This window comes from Liolophura sinensis, chromosome 7 (genome assembly GCF_032854445.1).
Source record: "Liolophura sinensis isolate JHLJ2023 chromosome 7, CUHK_Ljap_v2, whole genome shotgun sequence".
NCBI lineage: Eukaryota > Metazoa > Mollusca > Polyplacophora > Chitonida > Chitonidae > Liolophura > Liolophura sinensis.
In genome coordinates, this window is record NC_088301.1 from 59,743,181 (window position 1) to 59,756,829 (window position 13,649).

The following is a 13,649-nucleotide window of genomic DNA, read 5'->3' on the forward strand; positions in this document are numbered from 1 at the left end:
AAACACTTTATCTTCAATACCAGTAGCAAAAACTTTATGCCCTTTCCACACCCCCAGCCTATTATGCTGTTTTCCTGGATCGGTTTTTCTAGTTTCTGTGCCCTCATCGACAGCGTGAGATGATGCGACTTTCGGATTTCTTCTCACAACATGGCTTGCAAAGAGAGGCGGAGGAGAATACTAATTCCTGGTCGTTAGGCAGAGGCCGTGATGCTGTTCGTTTTTCCTCTGACAGGGCACAGGAAATGTCAAGAAGTTTTTAGCGCCTGAAAGTTGCACTTATTGGATTTGGCCGTCCATAAAAGTTAAGGGAGTTAATATTGAATGTTCCATTTCCAGTTAAAGTGTCGACAAGCACAGCCCTGTTCTCTCCATTTGTCCTGCCTCTGCAGACCCTTTAAGGCCAGTCTGTCTGTCACTGTCTCTCTACTAGTATTTGTCATTTTTTGACTAGCTCACTTCCAGGTCTCCTTGGTTGGTTATGTGTGTGAAGAGTTGTTAGGTTTTTATGTACAGATCTGTGTAATGCAATTCTCCACACCCAGTTAGATAATCTGATTCACATACATTTCCCAAGATTTGCATACTGTAGCTGGACTTAAGCACAGACAGAAACAAAAAGTAGTATTACTTGTGTGTTTGACCTACTTCCCAAGATTTGCAGACCCTGACACAGACAGAAAACACGCATTGTTTTGATAGTCAGAAGTAAACAAATAATACGAAAGAAAAATCTTCCAGTAATTTTGTCTCAGATTATTTGTTACAAATTACCTTGATCACCATGCTGGATAACATCTAAATGAGGCTAATAATTTTTTCTGCATTTTTGTGGTGCATCTGATTCTTCTCAAATATGTTTGCAATCTGTTCAAAATTAATGAGATTATGTTGTGCAGTGTCAGTGTCAGTCTGATACTTTGTCAGATATTGTTAATTGTGATTAGTATTTTTAACGGCAGTGTTTGTTGATAAATGGGTTTTGAAGCCTTTTGCTACATATTATGTTTGGAATCATTTTCTGATTGAGTTCTTGAAGAAAGCCTCTGTATATTCTTTGAAGACATTTGATTTTCTCATTGATTTGGTGTGTGTTGTGTATTTTTTTTCTTTTTTTCCCCGTGGTTAATACTAATTAATCAGATGTTAATTTTTGGAGCAAAAATTTGTTTTTTGTCAAACTAAAAGGATTTTGAATTTAACATTGCTGTTGTTTTCAGCCTTTGTCACTGACTTTCAAAATGACTGATGATAGCTAGGTTAATTATACATGTGCGTGAGGAATTGTCATTCTCTTATTCAAGGTGAAACGTCTCCTCAGGTAACCATGTATTCTCACTAAAGACCTGGAACAGATATGAGTTCCCTCACATGTAACCTTATCATTGAGGGGAGTTGGGTATGTCCTTGACATCAGTGCCCCAGGGGAAGACTACTCATGCTTGAAGTGCTGAACCGAGGTAGACATGGAGCTATCCAATGACGACGCAGAAATGTACACCTCCAGAGCAGGGCATTGACCACTGCCCTGCTGGCTAATGCTACATGGTATATAGTTGGGGAGATCCTGGCCAACGGGCTGATAAGGATGTCAGAAACGATCAGAAGTAGAATAGTTGAGAAGCATTAGGCCATTACCAATGTCCCACACCCACAAAATGGCCTTGTGGACAAATTTTATCAACATCATTTCGTGGCGATAATCAAGTTACACTCTGCAAACCACATCCAATTATGGATGAAATTGAGAAAATCAGCTTCACCCTTTGGACTCCCCATTGGCCTTGCTTCCTGATTTCTGTGGTTCTTCCATGGAGTTCTGGTCACTTTTGCTAAGGTGTAAACGGCCTACCCATACGGTTCCATCTCTATTAATACAGCTAAGCATCCATAGATTCGGTCATCAGATCATGGTTGTGGACTGAGATAGATTACCAGCAATTGGGGGATCATTTTATTTTCATGTAGATTTATGGCTGTGTCAGCCATGTTTTCTTAAAAGTCCACAAAATGATTGAGGCCTGTGGGCAACAAATATAGGGATATTCTGACTCTGAATTTAAACTAAAGCAGGAGGCATTACTGCAGATATCCATGTAACAGTCTGCTTGTGGATAATTGTGGTATGTGTTATATATATACAATTACACTGTAGCCATGAAATTTGCACAGATGAACCTACATGTAACATTCCTGTGGCGGACAGGAATAGTCTGATAGTTTTCCTGAAATGTTTGGATAGTTATGACCCAAGACCTAAACACAATCTGTCACCTATCAAAGGAATGATCATGGGGCATAAGTAATTTTCCTTGCTTGGCTGGTGTGCACAGACCAAATCCTACGATAAACCACCACCTTTCAGCCTTCATGCCCTCTCTGATGTGGCAGTTGAATTGATTTGGGAGGAAAGACATGCACATTTGGCAACCGTGCGGGAAAAATACTCATCACGGAACTTTGAAGTTGGCTTAGATGATGAAGTTCTCAGGGGAATTAATTGCTAAAATATTCAGCCAACAACAGAATAGACATGCAAGTCAGAAAAGGGTAAAAAAGCAAATAAAAAAATGTTTTTTTTCAGAGATAAATGCAAAGACTGTAGTAATGTATTAAGAAATCTGTTTCTCTCTCCTGAATCAGGGATTCGTGACTATTTAATCTGAAGTATAATATTCTTTGATTTACTATTAGAAGCTTTGAAACCAATCCAAATGACACAGCTTTTACTTTAGCCCTGTAGTAAACCATTTATTTGAGGATGTATATATATATATAAGACTTCAAGGAAGTGAGCTAGTCTCCAGGCAAGGCCTACATGCTATCACCAGATTGATTCTGTGCAGGTAATCAGTAGTTATGTAGTAGAAAAGAATGTGACAATAGGCTGGGCCAGGCCATCAGATTTGCATCATTTTACTTCCTGCAGCAGCTTTGAACATGTGGTAGACTTTGATAGAAATTGTCTTGAAAATCCAGGTGGAAGCTGAGTGGTTCAGATAAATGAAAAGCATGGCATTGTTGTAGCTGTGTCCTGTTTGAGGAGATCATTGGCTGCTAGACATTCCCGAGAGCAAAGGTCGGGGTATTTGGAGGATTACAGACCCATTGAGGCTGATGGATTTGAGCTGTTAGCTATGTAAGAGTTCCGTTGAGAGTCCCCGGTGTCGTTATGCGCTGGGCCGGAGAACTAACTACCCTCATAATAACCCACCTTTTTGCTGGATGCATTTCCTGTATTAAGAGAACCATTCTTTATTCCTTAATGTGCCTGTTTACGCTGTTTGTTGCATTCACCCTTGCAAAAAAGTGCTGCACATTTATTGTACCATCTGGTGGAAGTGTTGTAAATCTCTCCCCTTTCTTTGGCCTGATAGGCGAGAATTCACAAGTTTCTTGCCAGACTTGAGTGTTTGATACTAGGCTCTATTTCTACTCTCTTCTCAAGCTTATGGCATTATTCATTGGGTGACCGTAACACATTGAGCAAGGATATGTGAACAGTGCTTTAAAGAATCCCATAGTAAAGTGTCCCTGATACTGGGCAACATCACTACTTTACTTCACAAGGTTTATATAAATGTTGAAGGACTATGCTATTTTAATAATGACTAAATGGCAGCAGTTGTTTTCACCTAATATCCCGAAAGGTCAAGTATTTGATATTTTTGTGATCATACATCCTTGGGTTCAGCAGTCTTATTAGTGTAATAACTCAAAAGATAGAATGGATATAGAATTACCAACTTTGAGATGTGATACCTATGTGAGAAATTGTGGGAATCAGTGGAACTATGCAGTGTAGTGTGTTTTTTTTATTCTAATTTGATGACATTATACTTTTTTCAACATGTGCATTATAGTACTTCAAAAACTCTAAAAGAAACTATTGTAGCCAGTAGAACGTCAGTCACTAGCTTTCACATGATGTCATACAGGACATAACCTATAATTTTTTGGTGGTTTTCACTGTCTAATCTCTTTGCTGTACTAAGTTGGTGTATTAAACATCAAAAGAAATATGTATGTCACAGGTAACTTAACATGACTTTTTTATCAAACAATCACCCATGCATGCAGTTCATGCTGCGTGGTGATTAAAAATTCCATAAAATGAAAGGTTATAGTAGCTAGAGGTGTGCTTGTGTTATGTTGATTCTTAGGAGGCTTTCTGGGGTTATGGTAAGGTAAATTGTACGGCTTATTGGTTGTATATAAGGATGTGGTTGTATATCACTCTGATTACTAGATTCTGACTGAAATGTTTATACTGCTGGCATGTAAAGCTGTCAGGTGATGCCGACTGTCTAAGAGTCTGCTGCATAGATAGGGGTATATACAGACTTCCTGGTGACCAAAGTGGAGCTTGCCATACGTTTTTACTGGCCTGGGGAACTTTGGTCAGATAGCTAGGCCAATATGTCTTCGTGGAAAGCTGTTAAATTGAATTGATGACAAGACTTTACCTCATTGGAGACGCATTGGAAAAGGCCAAGTGCTAAGTGAACGGGAGATTTATGTTCTTTTAAACCATGCTCATATATACCATGGATCAACATGTCAGGTCGTGGCCAGCAGCCCACGAAGTGGTCCGTTTTGCAGGTTTTACTAAGCTGTTATGTCAACTTCAGAGTATCATATGCACACAGGCCAGTGACTGATAATTTCTGGTATGAACGTATCAATCAGCCCCAATTCATTGTTACCTTACAATGCCTAATACTGCCAAATCTTAGCTTTTCGCTTGCCCTCAGAGTGATTCCTCCTGAAATCAGGTCTGTTCTGGCCATTCCCCTTGCTATCACGCGTCTGGCAGGGGCCTTTTGTGGTTTAATCCCCTCTTCTTGAGGCATGAACAGCCTAGGTCATATAAACGTTACACAGAGTTAAGGCTCTAATCACCAATTTTTAACTGCGGAAGTGAAGGATAAATGTGTGGCCAAAGTCATTCAGTGTCTCTAATTGACACTTTAAGTCCTATTTGCATAAACATTCAATGCACTGTTCATTAAATAACATTCAGCATACAGGTACATGTACATGCATGTACCAGTTATTACTTTAATGTCTAATTCCATACTATTGCAATCACCACAATCCTTTTTGTGTGTATATTACATAGGGAACCACTACATTCACACAAAGAATTGATTTTTCACAAGTACCTGTAATATTGACGGGATTGGCAAAGTTCCAGGTAAAGGAATATCAGTTCACAGCATAATGCTTTGAAAATTGCACATATTAAACACCGTAAACCTTACAGAAAGTTTTATGACATTGTTACAGCGGTATAGATTAAATGAATTTATGTTGTGTTTTTGCAGTTTGTTGCCAATAGACCATTGTGAGCTGATACTTATACATGTTATGCCAGTAGGTGAAGAAACCAAGATGGCAAGCAAAGGGAAAAAAGAGGTGGGTGTGTCACATTTTATGTTTGTTTGTAGACAGTCCTGTAAGTGTTGCTTGTTCATGCAATGTTATCTGCCTTCAGAATGCTTGTTGACTTGTGACATATTTTACCAGAAGTATTGAAGATATTTAGGAAATTGCAGCCCTCATTCTAAAACATGGGAGGAATTTTGTCACTCTACAAGTATGTTATCTATGTGATTTGAACACCACAAGCAACTTTTTTATTTTTATTCTAATATACCATCAAGATATAAGGCTGCTTGTTGATTTTTGAAATATAAAAAAGCAGGCCTAAAAACATCTGCTGTCTCCTTGATAATATTTGGCTGTCTATGATTGATGGTTTTAGTGAAGCCATTAGCAATGGAACGGGGTTGATTTATGTATTTATAATTGGAGTTTTACGCTGCACTCAAGGTTATTTCACTTATTCAACTGTGACCAAGATTATGTTGGAAGGAAACCAGAAAGAGCCCAGGTAATTACCCACAGTGATTCGCTTGCTGTTGAAAGACCTTCCCATGTATAACTGGGTGTGACATTAACCCCCTATCTACTTGTCATTTGATGCATCCTTTTCATAAATGATACACTGGAAATGTAATCAGTGGTCGTAAATTGTTAACCAAGTTATTCAAGAACTTATATAAACAGGCTGATCAGTATCTTTCATTTCTGAAAATGTCTAAGTTGTCAGATTTTTAAGAAAGTAGATGTTCTGCCAGCACAACCCAGGTCCATGTTTTAGTATTGAACTTTGATTATCTGGGCAGCAGGTGTAGGCTCAGGCTGTTTATTTGTTTTGTGGATTTTTTTAATTAGTGTGTTCAGTTTCAGAAATATTCTCATAAAAGTGTTTTGAATGTTAGTGTTAGTTTGTAAAGGTGTGTTTATAGAACTGAGAATATTTCAGGCTCTTCAGGAAATTCCTAATTGTCCTAAATGTAACCACACATTTTTGGTTATGAAAAAATTAATTTTGGTTATTGGATAACTATATTTGCACCAAGAGGTTGATTTTATGGAGGAATGTTCACACAAAGCATTGGTTGGGCAGAACTGTATGCTTAGTTTTTTTTTTTTACATTTTAAATGTCTGGTCCTGCATTTTTCCACACTTTGTTTTTCTTTGCTTTGGGCAGTATTTTTGATAACAGACTTTTATCACATTCCATGGAAAGTCTTGCATACCTCATGGTATGATCTAGGTGTTTATGATACAGATTACACGGGGTAATCCTCCATTTCATGAGGATTATGTATTCACAATCTCAAGGATATTTTTGTTTTGTTCAGTTTTGTAAGGTTTTTATATAACGGTAGAGGCACTGTAAAGAATCTTACAGGTGATAATTATTGTAATTTCACATTTGAACTTTTTGTTCATGAAGGAAAAAATGGATTGGTTAACATGAAATAAAGCATCAAAATTTTTACAGTGCTTAATCTTTACAATGCTGTTACTTGTTGACAACATGTTGCTTTAGCCCTGATTATTTCAGATGGCAGAACAGGATATGATTGTTTACTGAGGCTTATCTCATGCGTTCATTTGAAATGAGCTCATTTTCCAAGGTTCTTCCAGATTGATGTAGGTTACATGATTTCAGATGTGTTTTGAAGAATGTCTGTCCAGAGATAACTGTTCACATGTAATTTTGATCAAATCGCTGAGAGTGCTGAAAGCCGATCATTAAAACTTGCACAATTTCTAAACTTGGATGTGGCACCCAATAATAATCAGCATGGTCTGAAAAATAATTGCCAATGGCATCTTTTTAGTGTGATGTTTATGGTTTTCATGTAATTCAGATGCAGTGTTTTGTTGCATTGTGGTAATGCGGAATGAAGCTTTATATCTGAGATAGCCAGAAATTAGTGTGTCTTGTTCATGTGCAGTGGTTGAAGAGTACTAGAAAGAAGCCTTGTAATCTGGTCAGGCCTCAGTGGTCTAACATTGCCATGGTACAAGGAGGCAGTAGACACTGGTAATAACCTCTGTGTCGTGGGAATTGCTGTTTTCTGTAGGTATCTGTATAAACATCATAAGCTGGCTGAGTTACATGAGGTAACCCTCGTTAGAAGCTCTTTCTACGAGACACATAATGCGCTGTTACCATGGTACCCATTGTCATGTTTCTCTCAATATGTGCCCCTGTAGCCTTGCAGTCATCATGTCATTTGCATCAGCTGTAGGCATTTTACAAAGCGTGTTATGAAATGAGACATATTTCTTGTGAAGATGTTTTTAGAATTTGATGCTCATGGAAACAGGTTTAATAAGGCTGAAAATACTTTATATTTCTGAGTAGAGGAGTCACTGATCATAATTATTTAGACAATTGTTACTTTGTCAGTCTCACCAAGATCATTTATCTAAATACAACAATATTTAACCTACAACTTCATTACAGACTATAGGCCTACAATACAAGCTATAGGCCTACAACTTCATCACAGACTATAGGCCTACAATACAAGCTATAGGCCTACAACCTCATCACAAACTGTAGGCCTACAATACAAGCTATAGGCCTACAACTTCATCACAGACTATAGGCCTACAATACAAGCTATAGGCCTACAACTTCATCACAGACTATAGGCCTACAATACAAGCTATAGGCCTACAACCTCATCACAAGCTATAGGCCTACAATACAAGCTATAGGCCTACAACTTCATCACAGACTATAGGCCTACAATACAAGCTATAGGCCTACAACCTCATCACAAACTGTAGGCCTACAATACAAGCTATAGGCGTACAACTTCATCACAGACTATAGGCCAACAATAACAGCTATAGGCCTACAACCTTATCACAAGCTATATGCCTACAATACAAGCTATAGGCCTACAATACAAGCTATAGGCCTACAACCTCATCACAAGCTATAGGCCTACAATACAAGCTATAGGCCTACAACTTCATCACAGACTATAGGCCTACAATACAAGCTATAGGCCTACAACCTCATCACAAGCTATAGGCCTACAATACAAGCTGTAGGCCTACAATTTCATTACAAACTGTAGGCCTACAACTTCATCTCAAGCTATAGGCCTACAATACAAGGTATAGGCCTATAATACGAGCTATAGGCCTACAACTTCATCACAAGCTATATGCCTACAGTACAATCTGTAGGCCTACAATCTCATCACAAGCTGTAGGCCTACAATACAAGCTGTAGGCCTACAACTTCATTACAAGGTATCGGCCTACAACTTCATCTCAAGCTATAGGCCTACAATACAAGCTGGGGGCCTATAACTTCATTACAAGCTATAGGCCTACAACTTCATCTCAGGCTATAGGCCTACAATACAAGCTATAGGTCTACAATACGAGCTATAGGCCTACAACTTCATCACAAGCTATAGTCCTACAGTACAATCTATAGGCCTACAACGTCACATGCTCCAGCTAAAGGCCTACAACTTCATTAGCAGCTATAGGACTACAACTTCATTACCAACTAAATGCCCACAACTTCATTACCAGGCCCACTACTTCATTACCAGGCCTACAACTTCATTGCCAGGCCTACAATTTCATTACCATGCCTACAACTTCATTACGAGGCCTTCACTTTCATTACTAAGCCTTCACCTTCATTACTAGGCCTTCACCTTCATTGCCTGGCCTATAATGTAATTACCAGGCCTACAACTTCATTGCCAGGCCTACAATTTCATTACCATGCCTACAACTTCATTACGAGGCCTTCACTTTCATTACTAAGCCTTCACCTTCATTACTAGGCCTTCACCTTCATTGCCTGGCCTATAATGTAATTACCAGGCCTACAACTTCATTACCAGGTCTTAGGTCGTTGTTATTTCTTTTATGAAGCATTAGCACTATGGTCATTAGTGACAGTTATCATCACCATTGATTAGAAATGATCAGAAATGCAGGGGTGCATATTGGAACACTCGGTTTAGGTTTTATATGTTACAGTATAACTATAGTATGATTATTTGTAAAATAACATAACAAATTATTGTACCCTGACCTTGTAGCATCCGTTTTCCTGTTTCCGTAAATTACATGCTGTCACATCGCTTTGTTTGGCACTAAAATGTCTAAGGTTATTTGCTGATTTGTATAGAGATTTCCCACATTTCTTAACATGAGAAGATTGCCTAAAACCAGTACTGTTTTGATCATGAAGATTGTGTTATCTGTTTCACAGGGAGTTTAAAAAGAATTAAGATGCACCTCCTAGAAAAAATATTTTGATTTAGCACAGCTGTGAATAAAACACATGTGCCTTAATGAATGAAAGTAGTTTAAGAGCCAAAGGAGTTTTTCAGTAGAATATTTTATTTAAGGATTAATTAACACACGGCCCACTTGCCACTTTCTATTTACCCATTTCCCTAAAATGAGTGCAGGTAAGAATTGGTATCACCAGCGTTCAGGGTTAACATGAAATGTTAAAAATTGACGGATCTACACATTGTTCGTTATGTGGCTTAATACAAGCAAACTATTTATTAACTAAATTTTCATGAAATTACAGTATTTAATGTGAAAAGCATACTGATCTATGACTAATTTTTTATTCTTTGTTGAACAGTTTTTTAGGAAATATAGTTTTAGTAGATTGGTTATCGATCCAAAATACCTGTATATGTATATAACTTCTCCTTGACCTGTTTAATACATCCATTTTATTGACTTTTCCAGGGCAAACCATGAATGCAATCATATTATGATCGCATGAAATAGTGTTTTAATGTACTCTAGGGAGGATTTTGATGGTCTAGCTTTCGGACGCTGTTGCCAGTTGCAATTTTAGACGTCCATAGCTCAAACTGCCTAGTGAGGAAGCAGAAGTAAGACTTAGCACGCAAGCCTATATTGGAAATCCCTTTGCACTTTAAGGTAACTGGGTAAACTTAAATGTAAAATGTTAATCAGATGTTAAGCATATATCTATTTTTTTCATTGAATAGAACAGTGAGCCCCAGCTCTATATATTTGAATGTTTTTTATAACAGTTTGTGACCCTCAGATCAAGTTCAAAACCAGCCAGATCCTTACAAGTTCTACATGTTTGATGATTCCCTTGATTCTAATTGGCCACATGTACATGTATACGTGGCTGTTGGAAATATTTTAGTCTTACTTTGTTTAAAAACCTGCCCGTTTTGTGCCGTTTTTATATTTATTGATTTCCTTCATTGTGTTTGCTTTCCATGCTACAACTGCATGCTCCAAATAATGTTGGAATGTTATAAAATTGTGTGCACAAAGTGAATTTATGCCCCCTCAGAACAAAATTCAGATCCTGAAAATGACAGCTTACATGTCAGACGCTTTTAGTTGGTGTATATCTTATGGTCTGTCAATTGATTTTGAAACTCATTAGTCAGGGATTGCACACGTGTGTATAGTATTGTAATGGCTGATTTCCGCTTTCATAAGATATTCCATTGAACCTCTATAATGACTATTCTTTTGGTAGAAATTCAACAAAAGAAACATTTGTGTATGATATGAAGCTGATCTGAGTCTATATATTTTTGCTTGAAATAAAAGACGGGTGGTATAGTTAGAACTGCATATTGATTCCAAGAGATGTGTCTGATAAGAGTAGACAATGATAACATATGTACAGAGATATGACCTCTAAGCACTGAGTGCAAGCCCTTAGCAATATGAGGTTAGAGGCTGTGGCGACATACAAGACAATAGATGAACAGTGGCTCCTGGCTGACATCTAGCAATTTCCTAGCTTCTAATTATGATAAGTTGCTTTTGGGGGAGCCATTGCCGATACAAGGTTCATGGTAATAGTGGTGGGGAAAGAAAACTGATAAGGAGTTTTAGACTTGTGATATACATTGTCTGTGAAAGCTATCTGGTTCCTTCTGCCAAGTTCTGCTAGGGCGTGTAGTCAATCTTGTGGAAACTTGTAGTTGCACAATTCAAGTTCGTGGCTAATACAAATTTTTCTAAATGCAAGTTCACTTTTTGTTTTGAAGGTTTTTTGTTTGTTCTATGGTATAAGCTGATTATTTGACACCTTTGATTATTTGAATACCTGAAACAAGTATTCATCAATCAATTGCCTAATTGGTATGGTTCAATCTTGTATTGAGATTAGTCCACTATTATCTCAACAGTCTGTCTGGATTTGACTATAAATTGGTCTCGTATTGTTTGGAGTAAGCACAGCATGGAACTGTAACACTCTAGCATATGTTTGACCTGTTTAAATGTTAATAAGAAAAACAGAACTGTTTTGGTAATTTTTTGTGGGAATTTATAAATTAAATCTGTTCGTTGATGAATGTTTTTCTGGAAGAAAGATAGGAGATTTAATGCAGGAATCTAATGCAGGAGCTGTAGTCAGGCTGTTTGGAACTGCAGAATAACAAAGAGTGATGGAACAAGATTTGAACTGCTTATAAAATATGTCATTATGAGGTGGTCTTTACTTGTTAAATTTCTTTTACAAGGTATTGACTGTGTCAGCTGTGAGTAGAATATAGTTGGACATTGTTGTAAAGCTGATAGTAGGACAACACAAAACTTGAGGTGTGAATAAACACCTATTTTATAATGACAGGCTGTAAAAGTGGGACTACTTCACAATTAAGTGTGTTGTATAGCCAAATCTGTCCAAATTTGTACAAATTTTCATTCCAAGGGAAACAAAAATGTTTTTTTGTGGAAATAGTCTTAGTACTTGTTCCAGCACATGTAGACTGTAGTGGTACCCTGGTCATGCTTCTCTTCACCTATGCCCGAACCTCTCCTCCTCTATTTCTTGACAATATGTCTCTTTATAGTCACACCTATGATTCAATGTGTTACCCCTTTACCTCACTCACCCCTCCCCTTTTCCGGTCATCTTGCAGCAGAAAATAGGTGTGTTAATGTTCATGCCTTATACATGGATTTGATATTTATTTTGTTTCCATAGGGACAGAATTATAGCTGTTTGATGCGTGGCATGCTGGAAATGCTGTAGGAGCTACCCATGTGGTTTGGCAATAGAAAGGGTTAATGTGAGGTTCAAACACAGTACCATATTATCACACATGCTAATGCATTGACAGACTTAACCTGTCTGTTACCTCAATAAAACGCTCCATATGCAGCATTGTTATATATTAATAGAATAATAAAGAACTATCATTACCCTGTTTGCATTCAGGGGGTGGTATATGTATAGCTGATTAGTTGATTTAATCAAACTAGCTGTACAGTAGACTAGCTGTTGTACAAGCTCAGCGTGTATTATCCACACAAACATGATTTATATCTGCACATATACACATGTTCAGGTCTATTTGAATGAAACACTTACAGTTCACTATTTATTTGCTATATTGGGCAGCTTTTTTTTTGTCCAGAAAATTGTTGTGAAAACCATCCTCACTTGTACAGTCTGCTTTATAACAGAATCTCCAAGAAATTTCCCGCGGCATTTGCATTGGGAATGTTTCTATGCATTCATGCAGGCATTTACAATTGTACAAATTTACATCATTGACAATCAGCATTCTGTTAAAGAAAGATATCATTTTACTGATGGAAGTTGGTGTGAAATTATTTTACTTCTCTACAAAGAAATGTTATTCTGCGTTTTTCATTTCACTTTGGCCAATTCACTCATTCTGACATGAAAGTGACGAAATCACAGATTTACTCCATGATCTAACCCAGTAATAGCGGCTGTTAACATAAAGGTTTGCAAAACCTGTTCTGCCAGAATAAGGTTAATTTGTATTATGGTCCACCAAAGTCACACACCAGCCCTAATCACAGTGTTTGTCATCGATTTGGGATGAGATGGAGTTCATGAGAGACTCTTTCTTTTTTGTATTCTGTTTTTCGTTTAGTAATCTTCATTCATTAGCACATATTTGTGTCCCCCAAATTTTCTCCGCCTCACATGCAACTTTAGTAAAAAAAACTGAATAGTCATAGGAGTGTAGTTGTTGGTCATCGTCAGAGGTTTCCTGTCCCAAAGGGGTCATCTGGGATAAACAGCATTATGGACTCTGTCTTGACCTGCTCTTGTTGCCAAAGCTTAATGTACCATTCCTTTGGAAGCTGGCCTTAGATACATCTGTCTTCAAAGCTATATTTGCATATTCGAGAGAATGGAAAATGTAAATTTCATCCCTGGACAATTGACCAATCAGTGAGGGAATTTGTTCACGATAATCTCTCAGCAAAACTGGCCAGTTCTGTTTGCTGGAAC

At 37.6% G+C, this 13,649-nt stretch overlaps 1 protein-coding gene across 2 annotated transcripts in view; it reads left to right on the forward strand.

Annotated features, from left to right (window-relative positions):
- LOC135469608 (integrator complex subunit 13-like) overlaps positions 1-13,649 on the forward strand; it is a 100,558-nt gene that overhangs the window by 63,832 nt on the left and 23,077 nt on the right. Inside the window, exons 1-2 of one of the 2 annotated variants that reach the window (XM_064748109.1) lie at positions 2,353-2,550; positions 5,328-5,418. In XM_064748109.1, the coding sequence (XP_064604179.1) occupies positions 2,534-2,550; positions 5,328-5,418 (108 nt within the window). In that variant the 5' untranslated portion in view covers positions 2,353-2,533. Of the gene's footprint in view, positions 1-2,352; positions 2,551-5,327; positions 5,419-13,649 lie in introns of those variants that run through there. The other variant, XM_064748108.1, reaches the window with a different exon arrangement.